This window comes from Trachypithecus francoisi, unplaced genomic scaffold (assembly GCF_009764315.1).
Source record: "Trachypithecus francoisi isolate TF-2019V2 unplaced genomic scaffold, Tfra_2.0 Lachesis_group4, whole genome shotgun sequence".
NCBI classification, from domain to species: Eukaryota; Metazoa; Chordata; class Mammalia; order Primates; family Cercopithecidae; genus Trachypithecus; species Trachypithecus francoisi.
The window spans coordinates 126,045,318-126,069,866 of NW_022681469.1; the positions used below are offsets into that span (position 1 = coordinate 126,045,318).

General features: G+C 45.6%; 2 protein-coding genes across 3 annotated transcripts in view; one reads left to right on the top strand and one right to left on the bottom strand.

Annotated features, from left to right (window-relative positions):
- Window positions 1-1,569, bottom strand: part of LOC117072911 (S-adenosyl-L-methionine-dependent tRNA 4-demethylwyosine synthase TYW1) — a 274,209-nt gene extending 272,640 nt beyond the window's left edge. For both annotated transcript variants that reach the window (XM_033193369.1, XM_033193368.1), the window contains exon 1: window positions 1,383-1,569. In XM_033193369.1, the coding sequence (XP_033049260.1) occupies window positions 1,383-1,386 (4 nt within the window). In that variant the 5' untranslated portion in view covers window positions 1,387-1,569. The remainder of the gene's footprint in view (window positions 1-1,382) is intronic.
- Window positions 1,570-2,681: 1,112 nt separating this feature from the next.
- On the top strand, window positions 2,682-10,758 carry SBDS (SBDS ribosome maturation factor). Its single transcript, XM_033193370.1, has 5 exons — window positions 2,682-3,063; window positions 4,001-4,130; window positions 4,898-5,098; window positions 7,079-7,243; window positions 9,950-10,758. Exons 1-5 carry the CDS (start codon window positions 2,936-2,938, stop codon window positions 10,076-10,078), a joined length of 753 nt encoding a protein of 250 aa, XP_033049261.1. The 5' UTR covers window positions 2,682-2,935; the 3' UTR covers window positions 10,079-10,758.
- The last annotated feature ends 13,791 nt before the right edge of the window (window positions 10,759-24,549 follow it).

Here is a 24,549-nt window from a genome sequence, read left to right on the forward strand (position 1 = left end):
TATCCATTCCAATTTTAAGAAGAAAATAGGCCGGGCGCGGTGGCTCAAGCCTGTAATCCCAGCACTTTGGGAGGCCGAGACAGGCGGATCATGAGGTCAGGAGATCGAGACCATCCTGGCGAACACGGTGAAACCCTGTCTCTACTAAAAAATACAAAAAAACTAGCTGGGCGAGGTGGTGGGCGCCTGTAGTCCCAGCTACTCGGGAGGCTGAGGCAGGAGAATGGCGTGAACCCGCGAGGCGGAGCTTGCAGTGAGGTGAGATCCAGCCACTGCACTCCAGCCTGGGCGACAGAGCGAGACTCCGTCTCAAAAAAAAAAAAAAAGAAAAGAAAAGAAAACCAACCTTACATTCAACAAGTCAGCTAAGAAATCTAATTCAAAAATCAACTGTTGGCCGGGCGCGGTGGCTCATGCCTGTAATCCTAGCACTTTGGGTGGCTGAGGCGGGCAGATCACCTAAGGTCAGGAGTTCCAGACCAGCCTGGCCAACATGGTGAAACCCCAGCCTCTACTAAAAATACAAAAATTGGCCGGGTGTGGTGGCGCGCGCCTGTAATCCCAGCTACTCGGGAGGCTGAGGCAGGAGAATTGCTTGAACTCGTGAGGCAGAGGTTGCAGTGAGCCGAGATCGCGCCACCGCACTCCAGCCTGGGCGACAGACCAAGGCTCCATCTCGGGGGGAAAAAAAATCAACTGTAATAAAAATAACACACTATGTAGTAACGTAATAAAATTATCATACTGTTAATACTAACTCAAAGAAAAAATATAAAATTGTATCTCCACTTCGAAATGAGCATTTAGAAGCAAGAGTAGAGAACATAAAGTAAAAATACTTCATGTGAAATTGAGTTAATTTTGTTTTGTTGTGCCTGCTCCATAAAAAAAAGCTTAAGTAGTAAGAGTACTCTTTTTACTAATTGTACTTTCAAAGGCTCACGGTTAAACTTGTAAACAAGATTCTCAAGTAACTGACCTTACGCCTTTTTTTTTTTTTTTTTTTTTGAGTGAGATATGCAGGGACCTGGCCTCAAACGTTCAATCTGGGAGCAATTTCAAAAGTCGAAGCCTGAAATTTAGGCTTTACTGGTGCAAAAGTCCTAATACACGTGGGTAAAGTGGGAGGAGTACTTTTCTGTTTTCATTGAGGGTTGGAAACGTAGTTTCCTTCTAAACTAACCCCCTAGCCTCAAAAGGCAAAAGCCAGGTCAAAAGCAGGGATCAGTCCTCCTTGCTCTCAGCGGCGGCTATCTGGTGCTGTCAAGTGCAACAGTCTCCGAAGGAAGGGCACCGAGGATGCCACTCTGCCCGGAGAGGGTCTCAGTAAAACGTTTACCTCTCCTGCCGCCCCAGGGTCCTTGCCCGCCGGGTGCCCTTACCCATCCTCCTCAGAGCCGACAGGAGACTAGGATCTCGGACCTGGATAACCCGATGGTTCGCATTGGTACCGCGAGACGGACCGAGCTACCTCGCAGCGTTAGCGGCGTACCGGATGCCTGAGGAGCTGGGGGCAGCCATGACACTGGCGGGCCGGTCCTGATTGGCTCAGAGGGCGAAGAGGTGGGCCCACAGCAAAGCCCAGAGCTCTGGGAAAGGAAGCCAGTGCCCGGTGCGCTCTCGGACTTGCTCCGATTGGCTCAGAGGGGAAAGAGGACGTATCCAGAAATAAGCACCACCCAGAGTTCCGGGCAATGGTGCAGGAGCGCTTCCGCCTCCGTTTGGATTGGCTCAGACTGGGAAAAGGTGGGGCCAGAGAGAAATGATTGGCATGGGAAAATAAAGAGGGGAAAGGAGTGGGAAGCGGGGGAAATGCTGTGTGGACCTGTTTGGATTTCGGTTGGAATAAACCGACTGTAGAAAGGCATTATTTTTGGGAAACCCCAGGATGGACTCGCTATTAGATGATATTAAGGAATTGTAGTTAATCTCGTCGCGTGTATCTGTTAAGGGCTATAGGCTGAAGTATTCAATGCTGAAACCATATGATGGTTTAAAGTACCCCCAACCGGCCGGGCGCAGTGACTCAAAGCTGTAATCCTAGCACTTTGGGAGGTCGAAGCGGGAGTATCGCTTGAGCCCAGGAGTTCGAGACCAGTCTGAGCAACATAAGTGAGACCTCGTCTGTACAAATTTTTTTTAAATTATTTATTTAATTAAATCAGCTTGGCGTGGCCGCTCACACCTGTAGTCCCAGCTACTTGGGAAGCTAACGCTGGAAGATCGCTTGAGCCCAGGAGGTCGAAGCTGCAGTGGGGCCGTAACCCTGCCACTGCACTCCAGCCTGGGTGACAGAGTGAGACTGACTTTAAAAAAAAAAAAAAGTGTAAATAAAAAAGCAACAAAAAATGAAAAAAGAAGAATAAAACAAGAATGCAATATGTTAATAATTTGTTGAAGCGGGGTGATGGGTCCATGGAAGGTTCATTTCACATTTTTGTCTACATTTTATGTTAAAATATTTCTATTATAAAAGGGTGAGTAAATAAAAATATTTATTATAAAATAATTGTATTATAAAAAATATTTTTATTATAAAGTGGGTCTGGCCCTTGAATTCCGCGGAACCAGTTGGTGCCAACGCTGTGTTTCAACCCGGCCGCTAAACATCTGCGAGCATCCTGTCAGCGCTCTCAGCTCATTGGCGAAAGTAAATTACGTCAAAGAAAAGCACCTCCCTTTTTGGGCGTGGAAAGATGGCGTAAAAAGCCACAATGCGCAGGCGTCGTCGCTCACTTTTCGCCTCCCGGCTTCAGCCCCACCTGACGTCTGCGCAATAAGGCTGCCGGGCGCACTGTGGCGGCCCCCTGAAGCTGGTGAGTCGCGGCGCTGCGCACTTGCGGTTGGGTCAGTGTCGCGCGCCGCTGGTGGTCTTCAGGCTGGTCGGTGCGGGTCTGCCCCGGTTCGCCGGCTCCTAGGTCTTTGAACAGCCGCGATGTCGATCTTCACGCCCACCAACCAGATCCGCCTAACCAATGTGGCCGTGGTACGGATGAAGCGCGCCGGGAAGCGCTTCGAAATCGCCTGCTACAAAAACAAGGTTGTCGGCTGGCGGAGCGGCGTGTGAGTAGCCCCCTCCCTCGGGCCTGGGCCTGGGCCGTCACCTCCGAGGCGGCCTGTCTCTGCCCAAGTCTAGTGAATGGGCCAAACTGAGGTCTTGGCCGGGGAGGAAATGGAACATTCCTGCTGTCAGCATGAGACGTCGCAGTACGAGTTTGGCTTCTAAGCCACGGGTTCCTTCTATATTTGGTTGGTTCGGATTGGGTTGTTGGTTTGGGGTTTTGTTTTGTTGGTGTCATAATAGCTGCAGCCAAGAAATCTCATAATTGTGGTCCTTTTCCCAGAATAATGATAGCTGAGAACCTAGTCTTCCGAATACTGTCATAGTTGTGGATACATCTGGTGTCACAGATCTCAGTAGCCTTAGCAGTTTGAAGTGCGTAGTGTCTTCACTGCTGCCATCTAGGGGTTGGCATTCCGTGGCAGCAGCTGTCCGCACCCCACCCTTAATGTTTCTTACGTCCTCCCATGACATTTTTCTCCAGTGAGCAAATGGTAAGGCAAATACGGTTCTGAGTTTTGAAAATGTTCCCTCAGGCCGATGCGGGCAGATCACTTGAGGCCAGGAGTTCGAGGCCAGCCTGGCCAACATGAAACCCCGTCTCTACTAAAAATACAAAATTAGCCGGTGTGGTGGCGCATGGCTGTAATCCCAGCTACTCGGGAGGCTGAGGCAGGAGAATCACTTGAACCCGGAGGCGGAGGTTGCAGTGAGCCGAGATCGTGCCATTGCACTCCAGCCTGGGTGAAAACAGCGAAATTCCGTCTCGGGGTGGGGATGGGCGGGGAAGAAAAAGAAAACGTGCTCTGGACACTAAAGGTCATCAGGGGGATTTGTTGTGTGTTGCCGTTCATGTTGTTGCCATCTCGTATTTAAATGTAAATGCATGTCCAAGTTTGAAGTATATTCACGTAGGACTTTCTCTCCTGCCCTCACAAGGGAAAAAGACCTTGACGAAGTTCTGCAGACCCATTCAGTGTTTGTAAATGTTTCTAAAGGTCAGGTTGCCAAGAAGGAAGATCTCATCAGTGCTTTTGGAACAGATGACCAAACTGAAATCTGTAAGCAGGTGGGTAACAACTGCAGCATAGCTAACCCTAATAGCCATTTATAACGTACTTGTAGGTATGTTAAACATTAAAGGCCGTTTTTTTGGAGGAAAGACTAACAAAGCAATAATGGGAGCTGCACAGTGTCACTTCTAATGATAAAGAACTTGGTGGTTTTGTTTGTTCATTTGTTTTTTGGGTTTTTTTTGCCACAACCTCTTGAAATCAAATTTTGTACTAAATTACTTCATTTTTCTATAAATTACCTCATTTGTAGAATGTGGTATACCTGAAAACTGAATTTGTTTTCAAGTATTTCATCTTTCAGACCCTTTTTTTTGGAGACAGAGTCTTGCTCTGTTGCCCAGGCTGGAGTGCAATGCACTCCACTGCACTCAGCTCACTGCAACCTCTGCCTCCTGGGTTCAAGCAGTTCTCTTGCCTCAGCCTCCCGGGTAGCTGGGATTACAGGTGCCCACCACCATGCCCGGCTAATTTTTGGATTTTTAATAGAGATGGAGTTTCACCATGTTGACCAGTTTGGTCTCAAACTCCCGACCTCAGGTGATACGCCCGCCTTAGCCACCCAAAGTGCTGGGATCTCACTGCGCCCAGCCAAAAGATTCTTGCATCTTTTGGGCAAAGCCCAAACCATTACTTACATATTAATAGCTGGAGATGATGAAATTTAATTTTCTCCCCAGCTACTCATTTTTTGTGGCTAGTTAACAAATAGTGTGTGATAGAGAAAGATAGTGATTTCTTAAATGTGTTGGCATTTTTTTAGATTTTGACTAAAGGAGAAGTTCAAGTATCAGATAAAGAAAGACACACACAACTGGAGCAGATGTTTAGGGACATTGCAACTATTGTGGCAGACAAATGTGTGAATCCTGAAACAAAGAGACCATACACCGTGATCCTTATTGAGAGAGCCATGAAGGACATCCACTATTCAGTGAAAACCAACAAGAGTACAAAACAGCAGGTGAGTGCTTTCTCATGTCATCAAAATACAGCCTTGGAAATCAGTTTTCTCTGAAGAAATCATTAAAATAACGGGTCTGGGGCCAGGCATGATGGTTCACGCCCGTAATCCTAGCACTTTGGGAGCCAAGATGGGAGGATTGCTTGAGGCCTGGAAACAGCCTGGGAAACATAGGGACGCATGCCCCATCTCTTTTTTCTTTTTTTGAGAGAGAGAGTCGCACTCTGTTGCCCAGGCTAGAGTGCAGTGGCACGATCTTGGCTCACTACAATCTCTGCCTCTTGGGTTCAAGCAAGTCTCCTGCCTTAGCCTCCCGAGTAGCTGGGATTATAGGCATGCGCCACCACACCTGGGTAATTTTGTATTTTTAGTAAAGACGAGGTTTCACCATGTTGGCCAGACTGGTCTTGAATTCCTGACCTCAGGTGATCTGTCCGCCTCGGCCTCCCAAAGTGCTGGGATTACAGGCGTCAGCTACCGTACCCCTACCTGTAATTTTTTTAATATAAAAAATAAAATTAAAAAAATGGGTCTGCATGGAAGCAAGTGGGTAGAAGGTTTGAGGAAGAGATGGAGGAAAAGGACCGGGTTGTAAAGATAGGTAATATTTTTTTTTTCAAGTAAACACAAATATGTATGTAGGACTTTCTTCCTCCTATCCAAATCAAACTTTTAAAGACAAAACTTGAGTTTTTAAAGGGTCATTTTTAACACCTCTTTTTGAATTTTTAATTTATATATAATTCACATACCATAAATTTCACACTCGTAAAGTGTGTACACGTTAAGTGGTATATTAACACAGTTTGGGGACCTTCCCTGCTACCTGGTTTGAGAACATTTTCATCACCACGAAAGGAAAGTCAGTATCCATTAGTAGCCATCCCCCATTTCCCCCCACAGGCCCCTCCCAACCACTAATCTCCTCTCCTTATGGGCTTGTCAATTCTGGACATTTCATGTAAATGGAATCATAAGATATATGGCCTTTTCATGGTTCATACATGTTGTAACCTGGATCAGCATGTCATTTCTTTTTTATGCTGGAATAATAGCCCACTGTATGGAAAAAAAACATTTTGTTCATTCATTTCTCAGTTGATAGATACTGGGTTGCTTTCAATTTTGAGCTATGATGAAGAATGCTGCTATGAAATTTGTTGCATGTTTTTGTGTAGACATACGTTTTCATTTCTGTATACCTGGGGACTACCAAACGTTTTTCCAAAACAGCCGCACCATGTTACATTACCGCCATCAGCGTTTACAAGTCCCAGTGTCTCCACATCCTCAGTAATGCTTGTCATTGTCTACCTGTTTGATGATAGCCATCCTGGTGGTATCTTGTTGTGGTTTTGATTTGCATTTCCTTAATAATGATTTGAGCATATTTCCATGTGCTTATTGATGCTTCATCTGTCTGCTTTTGGGAAATCTCTGTTCAGGTTCTTTGCCTTTTTTTTTTTTTTTTTTGGAGATGGAGTCTCACTCTGTCACCCTGGCTAGAGTGCAGTGGCACGATCTTGGCTCATTGCAAACTCTGCCTCCTGGGTTCAAACGACTCTTCTGCCTCAGCCTCTTTTGTAGCTGGGATTACAGGCATGGTGTGCACTACCACACCCGGCTAATTTTTTTTTTTTTTTTTTGTATTTTTAGTAGAGACAGGGTTTTACCATGTTGGCCAGGCTGGTCTCGAATTCCTGACCTCATGATGCACCCGCCTCAGCCTCCCAAAGTGCTGGGATTACAGGCATGAACCACTGCACTCAGCCTTCACCCTCTTGATAGTTTTTTGAAACACAAAACCTTTTCCTCTTGATAAGTCCAATTTTTCTATTTTTTTTTAATGGTCACTTATGTTCTTAATATTATACCTAAGAAACCATTACCTAATCCAACTACATGGGAACTACTTTGTTTTTGAAAGCCTTATTAAATAATATAGTAGAAGAAATTACATCCTCGATTTTGTCTTGGTAGGCTTTGGAAGTGATAAAGCAGTTAAAAGAGAAAATGAAGATAGAACGTGCTCACATGAGGCTTCGCTTCATCCTTCCAGTGAATGAAGGCAAGAAGCTGAAAGAAAAGCTCAAGCCACTGATCAAGGTCATAGAAAGTGAAGATTATGGCCAACAGTTAGAAATCGTAAGAGTCAAGTATTTTCTTTGCTTCACGTTACCTAAATAGCGTATTCTCTAGTAATAAATTTGTAGCAAACATTTAGACGTTGTAAACAGTCAGATATTTTCATAAGACTAAAGGTTGGTCAACCTTGTTTACTACAAAACATTTTATTTTTTTCCCAGCGTTTATTTTTCTCATACATTATGCGTAGTGTTTTAGATACATTATTTTAGCAAATTTAGCAACCATTTAAAATAAGCCACTTGAAAATCGCTATTTTTAGTGGAAGGTTAATAACTCCAATTACCTTAAAAATTTTGCAACAATTAGTACAAAGCACACTATGGAAATTTACGTTAAGTTTTCAAAGATAGCTCAATTGCGTGCTTTACTCTGGTGCTGATCATAATCCTAAAAGACATAATCCCAAATGCCACAATCCCAATGTTGAAATAACAAAAAAATCAAAATCCCTAACGTCCAAAGCCTGAACTTCTAAAATCTTGAAAATTACGGTTCCAAAAGATTGAATCCTGGCTGGGCGTGGTGGCTCATGCCTGTAATCCCAGCACTTTGGGAGGCTGAGGCAGGTGGATCACCTGAGGTCAGGAGTTTGAGACCAGCCTGACCAACATGGAGAAACCCTGTCTCTACTAAAAATACAGAATAATCAGGCGTGGTGGCGCATGCCTGTAATCCCAGCCACTTGGGAGGCTGAGGCAGGAGAATCGCTTGAACCTGGGAGACAGAGGTTGCAGTGAGCCAAGATTGCGCCATTGCTCTCCAGCCTGGGCAACAAGAGCGAAACTCCATCTCAAAAAAAAAAAAAAGATTGAATCCTGAATGATGAAATTCTGAAAGCTGAATTCTGGCGAAAGGATTAGCACTCTTTTCGGTTGTATGCAGGATAGTCGCATCTGCTTAATTGCATCATGTTAGGCAAAGCTAGGACCTTGTTATGGTCTTCATTTGGAAATTAACAATGGTTGAAATAGATGTGTCTCGGGGCCAGGTTGATGAGGGTGGAATTGTGGATATAATTTTAGGTGTCGACCTGGCTGGAAAGGAATCCCCAGAAGCCTGGTAAAGCATTGTGTGGGGTGTGTCTGCGAGGGTGTCTCCAGAGGATATTAGTGTGTGAACCTGATGACACTAAACACAGAACATTTTAAAGAAGCAGCGAAACCATTAGGTCCTTATGACCTCACCCCTTAGCTTCAAACACAGTGTAAATTCAGCTGTCTATAAATTCATGTTTTCAGGGCTTTGCAGCTTTTCTATTTATTTATTTATTTATTTTTATTTTATTTTATTTTATTTTTTTGAGACAGAGTTTCACTCTTGTTGCCCAGGCTGGAGTGCAGTGGCGTGATCTCAGCTCACTGCAACCTCCTGCCTCCCGTGTTCAAGCGATTCTCCTGCCTCAGCCTCCTGAGTAGCTGGGATTACAGGCACCTGCCACCACACCGGCTAATTTTGTATTTTTAGTAGAGATGGGGTCTCTCCATGTTGATCAGGCTGGTCTCGAACTCCCGACCTCAGGTGATCCGCCCACCTTGGCCTCCCAAAGTGCTGGGATTACAGGCGTGAGCCACTGCGCCCAGTCTGCAGCTTCTTTTTGAAAGTAAATCAAGTATGTGAGTATCCACTGTAGATGTGAATTAACCCATCTGACACTACTTGAAGTTCTAAAATCTTTGCAAAACTGTACGCATGGGCCGGGTGCAGTGGCTTATGCCTGTAATCCCAGCACTTTGGGAAGCCGAGGCGAGCAGATAACCTGAGGCCAGGAGTTCAAGACCAGCCTGGCCAACATGGTGAAACCCCATCTCTACTAAAAATACAAAAAATTAGCCAGGTATGGTGGCAGGCACCTGTAATGCCAGCTTCTTGGGAGGCCGAGGCAGGAGAATCACTTGAACCCGGGAGGCAGAGGCTGCAGTGAGCTGAGATCACACCACTGCACTCCAGCCTGGGAGACAAGAGCAAAACTCTATCTCAAAAAAATGAATAAATAAATAAACGTATACATGGTCTCAAAATAAGTCTTCACATTGCTTTTTCTCCTTCTTAAGTGGAGGTGACTTTATTGAGCTATAAAATATAATGCTAAATTTTAGTATAAAAATGAGAGTTTTCGGCCGGGCGCGGTGGCTCAAGCCTGTAATCCCAGCACTTTGGGAGGCCGAGACGGGCGGATCACGAGGTCAGGAGATCGAGGCCATCCTGGCTAACACAGTGAAACCCCGTCTCTACTAAAAAATACAAAAAACTAGCCGGGCGTGGTGGCGGGCGCCTGTAGTCCCAGCTGCTCGGGAGGCTGAGGCAGGAGAATGGCGTAAACCCGGGAGGCGGAGCTTGCAGCGAGCTGAGATCCGGCCACTGCACTCCAGCCTGGGCGACAGAGCGAGACTCCGTCTCAAAAAAAAAAAAAGAATGAGAGTTTTCTAGTTTGTCCCTTCCATTTACAGCTGAAGAATCAGAATAAGTGTTTAAACATAGGGATTAATGCCTTGTCACAGGGGCATACATGGCTACTTGAGGACAGAGGCTGAATTGGAACCGAGTGTGCTGCCGTACCCATTGTCTTATGTATTGCACCATAGAACTGTGGTATTATTAGAGATCTCTGGAAAGCATTGTGTTTGCCTTAAAGGAAGTTAAAGCTGAGTTTCTTCTGTGTATTGCTCATCCTCATGTTTTAAACTGCTACGTTAAATGTTTCAGGTATGTCTGATTGACCCGGGCTGCTTCCGAGAAATTGATGAGCTAATAAAAAAGGAAACCAAAGGCAAAGGTTCTTTAGAAGTACTCAATTTGAAAGATGTGGAAGAAGGAGATGAGAAATTTGAATGACACCCATCAATCTCTTCACCTCTAAAAACACTAAAGGGTTTTTGTTTCCGACAGCACTGTTTCATGTCTGTGATCTGCCAAATACTTGCTCAAACTATTTGACATTTTGTATCTTTGTGTTAAGAGTGGACAGGGCAAGGCTTTCCTACATAAGTATAATAATGTGGGAATGATTAGGTTTTAATTATAAACTGGAGTCTAAATCTAAAGCAAAATTGAAACTCCAAGATGCAAAGTCAAGAGTGGCGTTTTGCTACTCTGTTTCATGCTTTGACAACTTTCCAAAATGAAAGTTATTTGAGGCAACTCTTGTGGGTGAAAAGTTATTTGTACGGTAGAGTAAGATTATCAGGGACATGTCTATACGACAAAAGGGGGAGTCTTTCCTAAAAAAGAAAACATAATGATGCTTCATTTCTACTTAATGGAACTTACGTTATGAGGGTCATTATGCTTGGATGATGTTCCTGATTAGCTGAGACAGATATAGGAAAACTGTGCCGGACTTCAATAATTTTCATGGAACATGCTGCCATAACTTAGATTATTCTTGGTTAAAAAATAAAAGTCACATTTCTAATTCTTAAAATTTATAATATATATTAATATAGCTAAAATTGTGTGTAATCAATAAAACCACTCTTATTTTTATTAAACTATGGCTTTTGTTTCTAGACAAATTCCTAACTCTTTTCTCTGTCTGTGTCTGTGGTAGGGTTAGGGAGCTATTAAGAGAACTCAATAAGTCAATATGAAGAGTGCTTAGAACAGGGCCTGTTCTTGTAAATACCTGAAAAATTTTTGCTAACACTTGGGATGTAACTGAAGAATTATTGTAGTATTTAAACACGTAAATGGACAAGGTGCAAGCTTTTAAAAATCTACTTCAAGGCCTAGGCAACACAGTGAGACCCTGTCTCAACAAAAGTTTAAAGATATTATGGCTCAGCTGGGCACGGTGGCTCACGCCTGTAATCCCAGCACTTTGGGATGCCAAGGCTAGTTGATTACTTAAAGTCAGGAGTTCAATACCAGCCTGGGCAACATGGTAAATCCCTGTCTCTACTAAAAATGAAAAAAAAAAAAAATTATCTGGGCGTGGTGGCGTGCGCCTGTAATCCCAGCTACTTGGGAGGCTGAGGCAGGAGAATCTCTTGAGCCTGGGAGACGGAGGATACAGTGAGCTGAGATTGTGCCATTGCACTCCAGCCTAGGTGACAGAGTATAAGGCTCTGTCTCAAAAAAAAAAAAAAAAAAAATCACGTCTAGAGAAAATATGTGCAACAGGTAAGACAGGTAAAATGCCAATAGGTTAGGACCAACGAAGAAAAAGGTCTAATATTCACCCCTGAGCACGGGGAAAATGGATACACTAATTTAAAAATCAATGCAAAATAGGATATTCAACTTCTCTCAGAGAAATGCTAAATGATGAGAAATCACTTTCTACCCATGATATTGAAGAAAAGGTGAAAGATTAATTGTGATATTGGCAAGGATATGAGGGAACAGGCATTTTCATGCATTTACTGATAGAAGTATAACTGGCTCCAACCTTTCAGGAAAGTAATTTGGTGGTATCTTCTTTTTTTATTTATTCTTTTTATTTATTTTTTTTGTGATGGAGTCTCCCTTTGTCGCCCAGGCTGGAGTACAGTGGCATAATCTTGGCTCACTGCAAACTCTGCCTCCTGGGTTCAAGCGATTCTCCTGCCTCAGCCTCCCCAAGTAGCTGGGATTACAGGCGTGTGCCACCACACCCAGATAATTTTTTTCACCATGTTGGCCAGGCTGGTCTCAAACTCTGTTTTTTGTTGGTTTGTTTTGTTTTGTTTTTTAAATGAAGTCTAGGTCTGTCACCCAGGCTGGAGTGCAGTGGCATGATCTCGGCTCACTGCAACCTCTACCTCCTGGGTTCAAGCAATTCTCGTGCCTTAGCCTCCCCAGTAGCTGGGATTACAGGCACCTGCCAGCATGCCCAGCTAATTTTAGTATTTTTAGTAGAGACAGGGTTTCATTGTGTTGACCAGGTTGGTCTCGATCTCCTGACCTCATGATCTGCCTGCCTCGGCCTCCCAAAGTGCTGGGATTACAAGCATGAGCCATCATGCCCGGCCAGGTCTCAAACTCTTGACCTCAGGAGATCCACCTGTCTCGGCCTCCCCAAGTGCCAGGATTTCGCACCTGGTCTGGTGGTATCTTAAAATTTTTAAATATGTGCACTTTTTTTTTTTTTTTTGAGGAGGAGGAGGAGGAGGGTCTTGCTCTGTCGCCCAGGCTGGAGTGCAATAGCAAGATCACTGCTCACTGCAGCCTCAACCTCCTGGGCTCAAGTGATCCTCCCACCTCAGCCTCCTGAGTACCTGGGACTGCAGGCAGGCACCACCATACCCGGATAATTTTTTTAAATTTTTCATAGATACAGAGCCTTGCTATGTTGCTCAGGCTGGTCTCGAACTCCTGGCCTCAAGCAGTCCTACCACCCCGACCTCCCAAAGCACTGAGATTATAGGCATGAACCACTGCACCTGGCCATGTGCACCATTTGATACAGCAATTGATTGCTCTTTAGGCATCTATCTGCCAGAAATAAAATTACCTAAATTCTAAGGATATGTCGTGTACAATGTTATTTTCTGCTTGTATTAGTGAAAACTGAAAATGACCACCAATAGCAAATACAGGCTGAGTATCACTTATTCCAAATGCTTGGGAAACAAGTATTTCGAATTTCAGGCATTTTTTCAGATTTTGGTGTATTTGCATGCCTAATTCAAAAGTTCAAAAATCAAAATGCTCAGGGACCATTTCCTTTGAGCATTATGTTTCTAATTTGGGGGTTTTTCGGATTAGGGATGCTCAACCTGTAGTTAACTAAATTGTAACATCTTCTTACTGTGGATTCCTTTTTTTTTTTTTTTTTTTTTTTGAGATGGAGTCTAGCCCTGTTGCCCAGATTGGAGTACAGTGGTGCAATCGCAGCTCACTGCAACCTCCATCTCCAGGATTCAAGCGATTTTACTGCCTCGGCCTTCTGAGTAGCAGGGACTACAGGCGCGCACCACCATGCCCGGCTAATTTTTGTATTTTTAATAAAGACAGGGTTTCCCTATTTTGGCCAGGTTGGTTTTGAACTCCTGACCTCAGGTCATCCACCCATCTCAGCCTCCCAAAAGTGCTGGGATTACAGGCATGGGCAACTGCACCCAGCCTATTATGGAATATTAAGTATATTTTTACAAATGAGACATCTTCCTGTATGTCTTATAGTGACGTCCATGGTAGTAAGTGGAGGAGGGGTAGAGGTTGAAGAGGGAATAAAACTACGGAGGAATGTATTATGGTGTGATCCCATTTCTGTAACTTTTTTGGAGGAAAAACCCTGAATATGTGTGTACAGGTTTATGTATGGTTGAAAGAGCATAGAAAAATCTGTGGAAAATTACACACATAACCTACACAAGCATATTACAACCAGCATGATTCGTTTTGAAATAAAGTTTTCAGTCAGTCACGGTGGCTCCTGCCTGCAATCTCAGCACTTTGGGAGGCAGAGGTAGGCGGATCACTGAGGTCAGGAGTTCAAGACCAGCCTGGCCAACGTGGTGAAACCCCATCTCTACTAATAATACAAAAATTAGGCTGGGCACAGTGGCTCACTCCTATAATTCCATCATTCTGGGATGCCAAGGCTGGTGGATCGCTTGAGGTGATCCACTAAAATACAAAAAATTAGCTGGATGTGGTGGCGGGCACCTGTAATCCCAGGTACTCGGGAGGCTGAGGCAGGATAATGACTTGAATCCGGGAGGTGGAGGTTGCAGTGAGCCAAGATTATGCCATTGCACTCCAGCCTGGGCAACAAGAAGGAAACTAGCGAAATCTGTCTCCAAAAAAAATAATAATAATAATATAAAAATTAGCTGGGCATGGTGGTGGGCACCTGTAATCCCAGTTACTCAGGAGGATGAGGCAGGAGAATTGCTTCAACCTGAAAGTCAGAGGTTGCAGTGAGTGGAGATCGCACCACTGCACTCCAACCTGGGTGACAAGTGAGACTGTCTCCAAATAAATAAATAAATACAGTTTTCAAAAGCATATGCAAATACTAATGTAATAAGCTTTTTGGAAAATGTAAAGTGAAATTGCATTTTTATTCTCATTTCAGCTTCACTTTCAAAGATCTCTTCTGCCCTGCCCTTTAGAAATTGTGAGAGGCTTCCCTGGGTCTTGGAAGTTGAGATCTTGAACTTTTTCCCTAGCATGACCAGTGCTGTTGCCAAAATGCCAGGGGTTTGGTGTAGGTCCTGCTGTTTGCTGCACAGAAAGCCAATCAGTAGTGCCAGGGTTTAAAAGCTTTAATTGGGTGCTCCAGCCAAGGAGATGGGAGAGCAGTTTCAAATTCGTCTCCCTGACCAACTAAAGTTAGGGGTTTATATAGGAAGGAAGAAATGTAACTACATGCAGGAAAACAGGAATTAGGGAGGGGTAAGGAAGAGGAGTTGGCCAACAGGCAGCAGTGGTCCCTTAGGCCATTATGACGGAGGAGGTGTCTGGCATCTCATTGTCCAAATGCAGTTATCTGGTAAGTTTCAGTTCCTTGATACCATCTGGGAGCCTTGATGGTTGATTTCCTGAGAAAGGAACTCAGATAAGACAAATGTCACTTTCTCAAATTTCAAGACTGGAAAGATCAATTTGTTTTTGCTTTTGTTTTGTTTTGTTTTGTTTTGTTTTGGAGACAGGGTCTCACTATGTTTCCCAGGCTGAAGTGCAGTGGCTATTCACAGGCGCGATGCCACTACTCATCAGCACAGGAGTTTTGACCTGCTCAGTCTCCAACCTGAATTGGTCCCTCACTCCCAGGAAGTTGATGCTAAACTTAGTGCAGACACCTGATTGGCAGGGCACACTACAGCCCAGACCTCCTGGGCTCAAGTGATCCTCCCACCTCAGCCTCCCAAGTAGCTGGGAATACAGGCACACTCCACCATACCAGGCTAGAAGGGTCAATTTCTATGTGTATTCAAAAGAAACCACACACATCTGCTCTATGAAACAATTGAGTCAGTTTCAGTATCTCAGCAGGTGACACAGACTCTGTTGTAAGAACAGAAAGCCCAGGAAAGAATTGTAGATTACTTGTTTCAATACCTGTCTTATACCTATCTCAGGCACTAGGAGGCATTTGCCTTTAACAGCTATTTAGGAGAGTTTGTAAGGAAGTGATGAGGAGATTTAAAAGGAAAGGCAGAAGAGATGGAGAGTGGATGGAAAGCACCCAATAAAGAGAGGCTGGCTAGGCGCGGTGGCTCATGCCTGTAATCCCAGCACTTTGGGAGGCTGAGGCAGGCGGATCACCCAAGATCAGGAGTTCGAGGCCAGCCTGGCCAAAATGGTGAAATCCCTTCTCTACTAAAAATACAAAAAATTAGCTGAGAGTGGTGGTGGGTACCTGTAATTCCAGCTACTCAGGAGGCTGAGGCAGGAGAATCACGTGAACCTGGGAGGCACAGGTTGCAGTGAGCCGAGATCGCACCACTGCACTCCAGCCTGAGCGACAGAGTGAGACTGTCGAGATAGAGAGAGAGAGAGAGAGAGAGAGAGAGTGAAAGAGAGATAGAGAGAGAGAACAGGAGTGTTTTGAGCAGAGCAGTTACTTCTTGCTGCAGTTCCTTTTCCCCAGAACAGTCAAAATGTGCTGGCCCTTACTTTTCTTCATGTCCCTCTCCTCCTAGGCTGGGATCCAGCAGCCCAACGACTTGGTGCTACTAAAATAACTGCCCCATTTTTTTTTGTTCTTGAGTTTCATGGCATGGATCGCAGATTTCAGCTTTTTTTTTTTTTTTTTTTTTGAGACAGAGTCTCGCTCTGTTGCCCAGGCTGGAGTGCAGTGGCCAGATCTCAGCTCACTGCAAGCTCTGCCTCCCGGGTTTACCGCATTCTCCTGCCTCAGCCTCCCGAGTAGCTGGGACTACAGGCGCCCGCTACCTCGCCCGGCTAGTTTTTTGTATTTTTTAGTAGAGAGGGGGTTTCACCGTGTTTGCCAGGATGGTCTCGATCTCCTGACCTCGTGATCCACCCGTCTCAGCCTCCCAAAGTGCTGGGATTACAGGCTTGAGCCACCGCGCCTGGCCAGCTTTGAATCTTTGAATGTTTTGAATGTTTCAGCTTTCAAATGTTTTGCTTTTCTCCAAATAGTCTAGGCTATAGTGAATCATAGAAGGGCAAATGAGCAAGCCATCATCCCCAAACATTTCTAAATCAATCCATTTTCCATCATGATTCAGTACATGTGTACATCTATAACGGAGTGCAGCGGTGCAATCATAGCTCTCTGCAGCCTAGAACTCTTAGGTTCAATCACTCCTCCTGCCTCAGCCTCCAGAGTTGCTGGAACTACAGGCTTGTGCCACCACACCTGGCTATTTTAATTTTTTGTAGGGACAAGATCTTGCTATGTTGCCCAAACTTAATCTTCTATTTTGTTTGTTTGTTTGTTTGAGACACAGTCTCACTCTGTTGCCCAGGCTGGAATGCAGTGGTGCGATCTCTCCTCACTGCAAGCTCCGCCTCCCAGGTTCAAGCAATTCTCCTGCCTCAGCCTCCAGAGTAGCTGGGATTACAGGGGCCGCCACCATGCCTGGCTAATATTTTTGTATTTTTAGTAGAGACGGGGTTTCACTGTGTTAGCCAGGACGGTCTCGATCTCCTGACCTCATGATCCGCCCGCCTCAGCCTCCCAAAGTGCTGGGATTACAAGCATGAGCCACCACCACGCCTAGCCACGCTCGGCTAATTTTTTTTGTATTTTTAGTAGAGACCAGGTTTCACCATGTTGGCCACGCTGGTCTGAAACCCATGAACCCAAGTGATCCACTCGCCTCAGCCTCCCAAAGTGCTAGGATTACAGGAGTGAGCCATGGCGCACGGCCTTCATCTACTATTTTTTTTTTTTTTGTAGTAATAATTAGATGCTTAATTCTCTAAGTAAAAATTAAGTCTGGCTGGGCGCAGTGGCTCACGCCTGTAATCCCAGCACTTTGGGAGGCCGAGGCGGGTGGATCACAAGGTCAGGAGATCGAGACCATCCTGGCTAACACGGTGAAACCCTTTCTCTACTAAAAATAGAAAAAGTTAGCCGGGCGTGGTGGCAGGGCCTGTAGTCCCAGCTACTGGGGCGGTTGAGGCAGGAGAATGGCCTGAACCCAGGAGGCGGAGCTTGCAGTGAGCTGAGATTGGGCCACTGCACTCCAGCCTCCAATTCCAAGGTTTGCAAAGCATACTAAGTATACCCAAACATCTTCAGAGAAACTATTCTGAGCAATTTCTTTACCATATTTGCCCAAACACAGTAATGAATATAGCTGAATATTCCCTGCATGTTTTGCTAATTTCCTACTTTACATCAGTATACAGAACATGGCAACTGTGTGTCTCAAGTGGTTTTCAGACATCATCTTATTTACCCTAACTGTCTGCAAAGTAGACCTGGTATTATGCATCTTTCACAGATGGAGAATTTGAAGTTAAATAAGGGCCCAGGTGCACAATTACATTTCAGGGCCCAGAATTTAGATACGAATGTTGGCCTTAAGACAGTGCTGCTTTATTTTCAGAACACTAATTCAGTAAATAAAACAGCAGACATGGGCTTATGATTCATTCACCTTATTTGTAAAAAGAAGAACTTAATAACCTCAGCTTCTTTGTCAAGTGGTTTAGTAAGTCACAAAGAGAAAAGGAAAGTGCTGAGCGTGGTGGCTCATGCTTGTAATCCCAACACTTGGGAGGCTGAGGCAGGCATATTACTTGAGGTCAGGAGTTCAAGACCAGCCTGGCCAACATGGTGAAACACCGTCTCTCCTAAAAATACAAACATTAGCCAGGTGTGGTGGCAGGCGCCTGTAATCCCAGCTACTCCGGAGGCTGAGACAGGAGAATCACTTGAACCTGAGAGGTGGATATTGCAGTGAGCCAAGATTGTGCCACTGCACTCCAGCCTCAGTAACAGAACAAGACTTGGTCTCAATTTAAAAAATTAATTAAAAAAAAAAGGAAAGGAAGCAGGGAAAAAATTAAATGAGACTGTAAAAGTTACTAAAAAATAGCCCAAACATTTTAACAAAAGAAACTTTGAGGCCAGGCGTGGTGGCTCAGGCCTGTAATCCCAGCCCTTTGGTAGGTCAAGGCGGGCAGATCACCTGAGGTTGGGAATTTGAGACCAGCCTGACCAACATGGAGAAACCCTGTCTCTACTAAAAATACAAAATTAGCTGGGCATGGTGGCGCATGCCTGTAATTCCAGCTACTCGGGAGGCTAAGGCAGGAGAATTGCTTCAACCCGAGAGGCGGAGGTTGCGGTGAGCTGAGATCACACCATTGCACTCCAGCCTGGGCCACGAGAGCGAAACTCCATCTCAAAAAAAAAAAAGCTTTGAAAGCAGGGGAGGGAGAGAAATATTTCACTACCATTTATCGCAGAGAAGCTCTCCACCAGGCTGCCACATGTGGTTGCACAGACTGAGCACTGCACAACTTCCACGGCTGCCACACACCATCTACTCCTGCAGTGCAGTGGCCCAGCTATATCAAGATAGCTTTTTATGGCAGGATCAGGCATTTTCTGTATTGAAATCATTTTTTTTTTTTTTTTTTTTTATTTGAGACAGGGTCTCACTCAGTCACCCAGGCTGGAGTGCAGTGGTGCGATCTTGGCTCACTGCAAGCTCTGCCTCCTGGGTTCACACCAGTCTCCTGCCTCAGCCTCCGGAGTAGCTGGGACTACAGGCACCTGCCACTATGCCCAGCTAATTTTTTTGTATTTTTAGTAGAGACGGGATTTCACCATTGTAGCCAAAATAGTCTCGATCTCCTGACCTCGTGACCCACCATCTCGATCTCCCAAAGTGCTGTGATTACAGGCATGAGCCACTGTGCCCGGTTATCGAAACCATTTTTTTAATAAAACAGGGTCTTGCAATGTTGCCCAGGTTATTCTCAACCTCCTGGGCTCAAGCGATCCTCCTGACTCGGCCTCCCAAAGTCTTGGGAATACAGGCGTGAGCCACCATACCCAACCGACTGAAACATTTTTTTTTTTAATTAAGCATTAAAGTACTTTGCATTAGAAAAAAGAAGAGCGGTTGGGCGCGGTGGCTCACGCCTGTAATCCCAGCACTTTGGGAGGCCGAGGCGGGCGGATCACGAGGTCAGGAGATCGAGACCATCCTGGCTAACACAGTGAAACCCCATCTCTAGTAAAAATACAAAAAAATTAGCCAGGCGTAGTGGCGAGCGCCTGTTGTCCCAGCTACTTGGGAGGCTGAGGCAGGAGAATGGCGTGAACCCAGGAGGCGGAGCTTGCAGTGAGCTGAGACGGTGCCACTGCACTCCAGCCTGGGCAGCAGAGCGAGACTCCGAGAAAGAAAGGAAAGGAAGGAAAGAGCAGAAGAAAGAGCGAAAGAGTGAAAGGAAGGAAGGAAGAAGGGGAAAGGGAGAGAGGAAGGAAGGAAGGAAGGAAGGAAGGAAGGAAGGAAGGAAGGAAAAGAAAAGAAAGAGCTAAAATAAATCTTATTTATAAAGGCAAACATAGGGCCAGGTGTAGTGGCTCACGCCTGTAATCACAGCACTTTGGGAGGCCAAGGTGGGTGGATCACCTGAGGTCAGGAGTTCGAGACCAGCCTGGCTAACATGGTGAAACCCCGTTTCTACTAAAAACACAAAAATTAGCTTGGCGTGGTGGAACATGCATGTAATCCCAGCTACTCAGGAGGCTGAGGCAGGATAATCGCTTGAACCCAGGAGGCGGAGGCTGCAGTGAGCCAGGATCACGCCACTGCACTCCAGACTGAGTGACAAAGAGAGATTCCGTCTCAAAAATAAATAAATACATAAATAATAAAGGCAAACAACTTTTTATTACAATTATTCCCCCCACCCACCTTAATTCTAAAATAGCATGTTTTGGACAAAGACTCCAATCTAAGTGATTAAATCGACATGAAGAAATACAGAAAAATTGGACTCTCTGCATTAGGAAGTTTATACAATAAGCATGTGTTGATCGCCTGCTAGGTGTGAGGCATTGCGTTAGGGGATGTATTCGTGACTTTGGCTTCTTCTAGTTCAGTAGTTCTCAAAGTGGGGATACACCATTAGGATCACTTGCCTCAGCCTCCCAAAGTGCTGGGATTACAGGCATGAGCCACCACGCCTGTAGCTGCACTAGACCAACCTGGTTCAACTTTTATGTAACAAAGTTGTTAGTTTATCAGTTGCCTGGGACCCCCAGATTATGTAACCTGAGCATGCCCTGACGAACCAAGCCTGCAACCACAGGTGGAACCTAAGTGCTAGGATGGGGGCATGGGGACTGAATTAAAAAGCAGACACAGCCCACCAGGATCCAGGATCCAATCAGATTGAGCCCTGGCATCACCCCCATTGCAGCGTCCAGTCAGATCACACCTCCTGGCATCACCTGACTACAAGATCCAATCATATCATGAATCATTACCCTAGGCTTATAAAAGCCAACCCAGCCCCATCCTCCAAGTGGCAGTATTTTGGGAGCTGTCCCCAGAGTTTTTCTTGCAAGTAATAATAAAATCCTCTAGATAAATTCTCCTTCGTTGTGGTCATTGGGCCGTCATCCACCAAGTGACTGAATTCATCCATTGCATAGGTAACAAGAACTTGCTGAAAATGCAAAATCTTGGCCGGGCGCAGTGGCTGACGCCTGTAATCCCAGCACTTTGGGAAGCCGAGGCAGGAGGATAACCTGAGTTCAAGAGTTCGAGTCCAGCCTGGCTAATATGGCGGAACACCATCTCTACTATAAATACAAAAATTAGCCAGGCGTGGTGGCACACACCAGTAATCACAGCTACTCATGAGGCTGAGGCAGGAGAATTGCTTGAACCGAAAGGCGGGGGTTGCAGTGAGCCGAGATCGTGCCATTGCACTCCAGCCTGGTGACAGAGCGGGACTCTGACTCAACAACAACAACAACAACAAAAAAGCAAAATCTTTTTTTTTTTTTTTTTTTTTTTGAGACGGAGTCTTGCTCTGCCGCCCAGGCTGGAGTGCAGTGGCCGGCTCTCAGCTCACTGCAAGCTCCGCCTCCCGGGTTCACGCCATTCTCCTGTCTCAGCCTCCCGAGTAGCTGGGACTACAGGCGCCCGCCTCGTCGCCCGGCTAGTTTTTTGTATTTTTTAGTAGAGACGGGGTTTCACCGTATTAGCCAGGATGGTCTCGATCTCCTGACCTCGTGATCCGCCCGTCTCGGCCTCCCAAAGTGCTGGGATTACAGGCTTGAGCCACCGCGCCCGGCCGCAAAATCTTAAATAAACTCTCCAAGTGACTCTGATGCACGCTAAAATTTCAGATTCACTATTCTAGTTTGTAGATCACAGGTAAGAACAGACATTTAGACAGTTCAGAGCTGGGGGTGTAGGGAGGAACACAACAGAAACGCCAAGAGATAAACACACATAAGACTCAGCCCAGCAAGATCTGCCACAGATTTTCTCAAACCCTGGTGGTCCTTTTGGTGAGCTGAGGTGTTTCAGAGGGCTATGGCCATAGATGTGATGGCCCTCTTGAGAGGCTGACAGAGACTTAAAAGAAAGTATCAGACAGATTTGTTTTACAGCATTATGGAAGTGGGAATAGCCCAGAGGTGTTTGTTCATTTGTTTTTGAGACAGAGTTTCACTCTTGTTGCCCATGCTGGAGTGCAGCGGTGCCATCTTGGCTCACCACAACCTCTGCCTCCCGGGTTCGAATGATTCTCCTGTCTCAGCCTCCTGAGTAGCTGAGATTACAGGCCCGCGCCACCACGCCTGGCTAATTTTGTATTTTCAGTAGAGACAGGGTTTCTCAATTTGGTCAGACTGGTCTCAAACTCCTGACCTCAGGTGATCTGCCCACCTCAGCCTCCCAAAGTGCTGGGATTACAGGCGTGAGTCACTGTGCCTGGCCTGCTTAGTGTTTTGTTTTTTTGGTTTTTTTTTCTGAGATAGAGTCTTGCCCTGTTGGCCAGGCTGGAGTAGTCTCGCTCTGTCGCCCAGGCTGGAGTGCAGTGGTGTGATCTATGCTCACTGCAACCTCTGCCTCCCAGGTTCAAGTGATTCTCCCGCCTCAGCCTCCTGAGTAGCTGGGATTACAGGCGCCTGCCACCACACCCAGCTGATTTTTGTGTTTTTAGTAGAGACGGTGTTTCACCATGTTGCGCAGGCTGATCTCAAACTCCTGACCTAAAGTGATATGCCCACCTCAGCCTCCCAAACTGCTGGGATTGCAGGTGTGAGCCACCGCGGCCGACCAGTCCAGAGTCTATTTGAAACAGATTTGGAAAGACAGGAATTTAAATCTTACTACTTGTGTAAAGTTGGTATGCAGCAGGCACATTTTAGGGTGTCTGCCCAGCCCACGATTCTTCCATTCCTTCTCTAGAACCTCTGTCTCTCAACACAAGGTGGGAGAGAGAGAGAGAGAGAGAGAGACAGAGAGACTCTTATGCAACCACACAAAACGAATAACCTTTGCTAAGAAGATATGATTGTCTCTCTAAGAAGTTTAGAATTTTGTCTTTGTCTTTGCAAAAGATTCAGCTCAAGTTCGTTTAACTCATACCAGAAAGCCTTTGCTAAGACATGTGAGCAATTTATCTAATCTCACTAAACTTCAATTTATTTGTGGAAGGAGGCTGCTTATAGATACTTCATCCACTGGTGAAGAGCTAAGTGAGATAACGTGCATACATACTTAGGGCAATGTCCAGCACCATTAAAGTTACCATTTCAAGTCACAGGAGTGAGTTCTCTATTGCCCTGGGCTGTGGTAATCAACTGTGTGTTCCGGGTAAAAAGGCCTGGGGTGGCTCCCTGGAACATGGCCCAGTCTCCACTCGAGTCTACTAACCTGAAGGCTGGGAAAACACAGATTACTTGCTCTGACTGAAAAGTTTGGCAAGAAAATGGTAACCAGATTGCCTTTCAGTGATTGCAATATTTGAAGATGGCTGGGTCCACTGGCTCACATCTATAATCCAAACACTTTGAGAGGCCAAGGCAGGAAGATCACTTGAGTCCAGGAGTTCAAGACCAGCCTGGGTAATAGTGAGACCCTGTCTCTTAAATAAATAAATAAATAAATAAATAAATAATCTGCAGGCCAGGCGCGGTGACTCACACCTGTAATCTTAGCACTTTCGGAGGCTGAGGCAGGCAGATCACGAGGTCAGGAGATCAAGACCATCCTGGCTAATACAGTGAAAACCCATCTCTACTAAAAATACAAAAAATTAGCTGGGCGTGGTGGCAGGCACCTGTAGTCCCGGTTACTTGGGAGGCTGAAGCAGGAGAATGGTGTGAACCTGGGAGGTGGAGCTTGCAGTGAGCCGAGATCATGCCACTGCACTCCAGACTAGGTGACAGAGTGAGACTCCGTCTCAAAAAATAAATAAAAAAGAAAAGAAAAAATCTGAATATAATGTGAAAACCTCTTTCCTAAGATTATTCTCCCTGGGTCTTTTAATTTTTTTTTTTTTTTTGGGAGACAGAGTCTCATTCTGTTGCCGGGGCTGGAGTGCAGTGGTGCAATCTCAGCTCACTGCCACCCATGCCCAGCGGTTTTAGGGGTATTTTTGTGTTGAGATGCTGATATGGCTTGCATTTGTGTCTCTGCCCAAATCTAACGTTGAATTGTAATCCCCAGTGTTGGAGAAGGGGCCTGGTCGTAGGTGATTAGATCATGGGGGCAGATTTCCCTTTTGCTGTTCCCATGATGGTGACTGAGTTCTCACGAGATCTCGTTAAAAGTGGGTGGCACCAGCCGGGCACAGTGGCTCACACCTGTAATCCCAGCACTTTGGGAGGCTAAAGCAGGTGGATCATCTGAGGTCAGGAGTTCAAGACCAGCCTGACCAACATGGTGAAACCCCGTCTCTACTAAAAATACAAAAATGGTCGGGTGTGGTGGCTCACGCCTGTAATCCCAGCACTTTGGGAGGCCGAGGCAAGTGGATCACTAGGTCAGGAGATCAAGACCATCCTGGCTAACATGGAGAAACTCTGTCTCTACTAAAAATACAAAAAAAAAAAAAAAAATTTGCTGGGCGTGGTGGTGCATGCCTATAATCCCAGCTACTTGGGAGGCTGAGGCAGGAGAATCACTTGAACCTGGGAAGTGGAGGTTACAGTGAGCCGAGATCTTGCCATTGCACTCCAGCCTGGGCAATAGAGTGAGACTCCATCTCAAAACAAAACCAAAAAAAGTATGTGGCACCTCCCTCTTCACTCTCTTCCTCCTGCTCCGGCCATGTAGACGTGCCTCCTTCCTCTTCGCCTTCCGCCATGATTGTAAGTTTCCTGAGGCCTCCCCAGCCATGTTTCTTGTACAGCCTGTGGAACCGTGAACCAATTTAGCTTCTTTTCTTTATAATTTACTCAGTCTCAGGTAGCTCTT

Bases quoted from the DNA above. Each gene is read 5' to 3' on its own strand.
- SBDS (XM_033193370.1), top strand. From the start codon at position 2,936: ATGTCGATCTTCACGCCCACCAACCAGATCCGCCTAACCAATGTGGCC. The intron at 4,131-4,897 runs GTGGGTAACAAC...GCATTTTTTTAG, and splicing joins AAACTGAAATCTGTAAGCAG to ATTTTGACTAAAGGAGAAGT. The intron at 5,099-7,078 runs GTGAGTGCTTTC...TTGTCTTGGTAG, and splicing joins ACAAGAGTACAAAACAGCAG to GCTTTGGAAGTGATAAAGCA.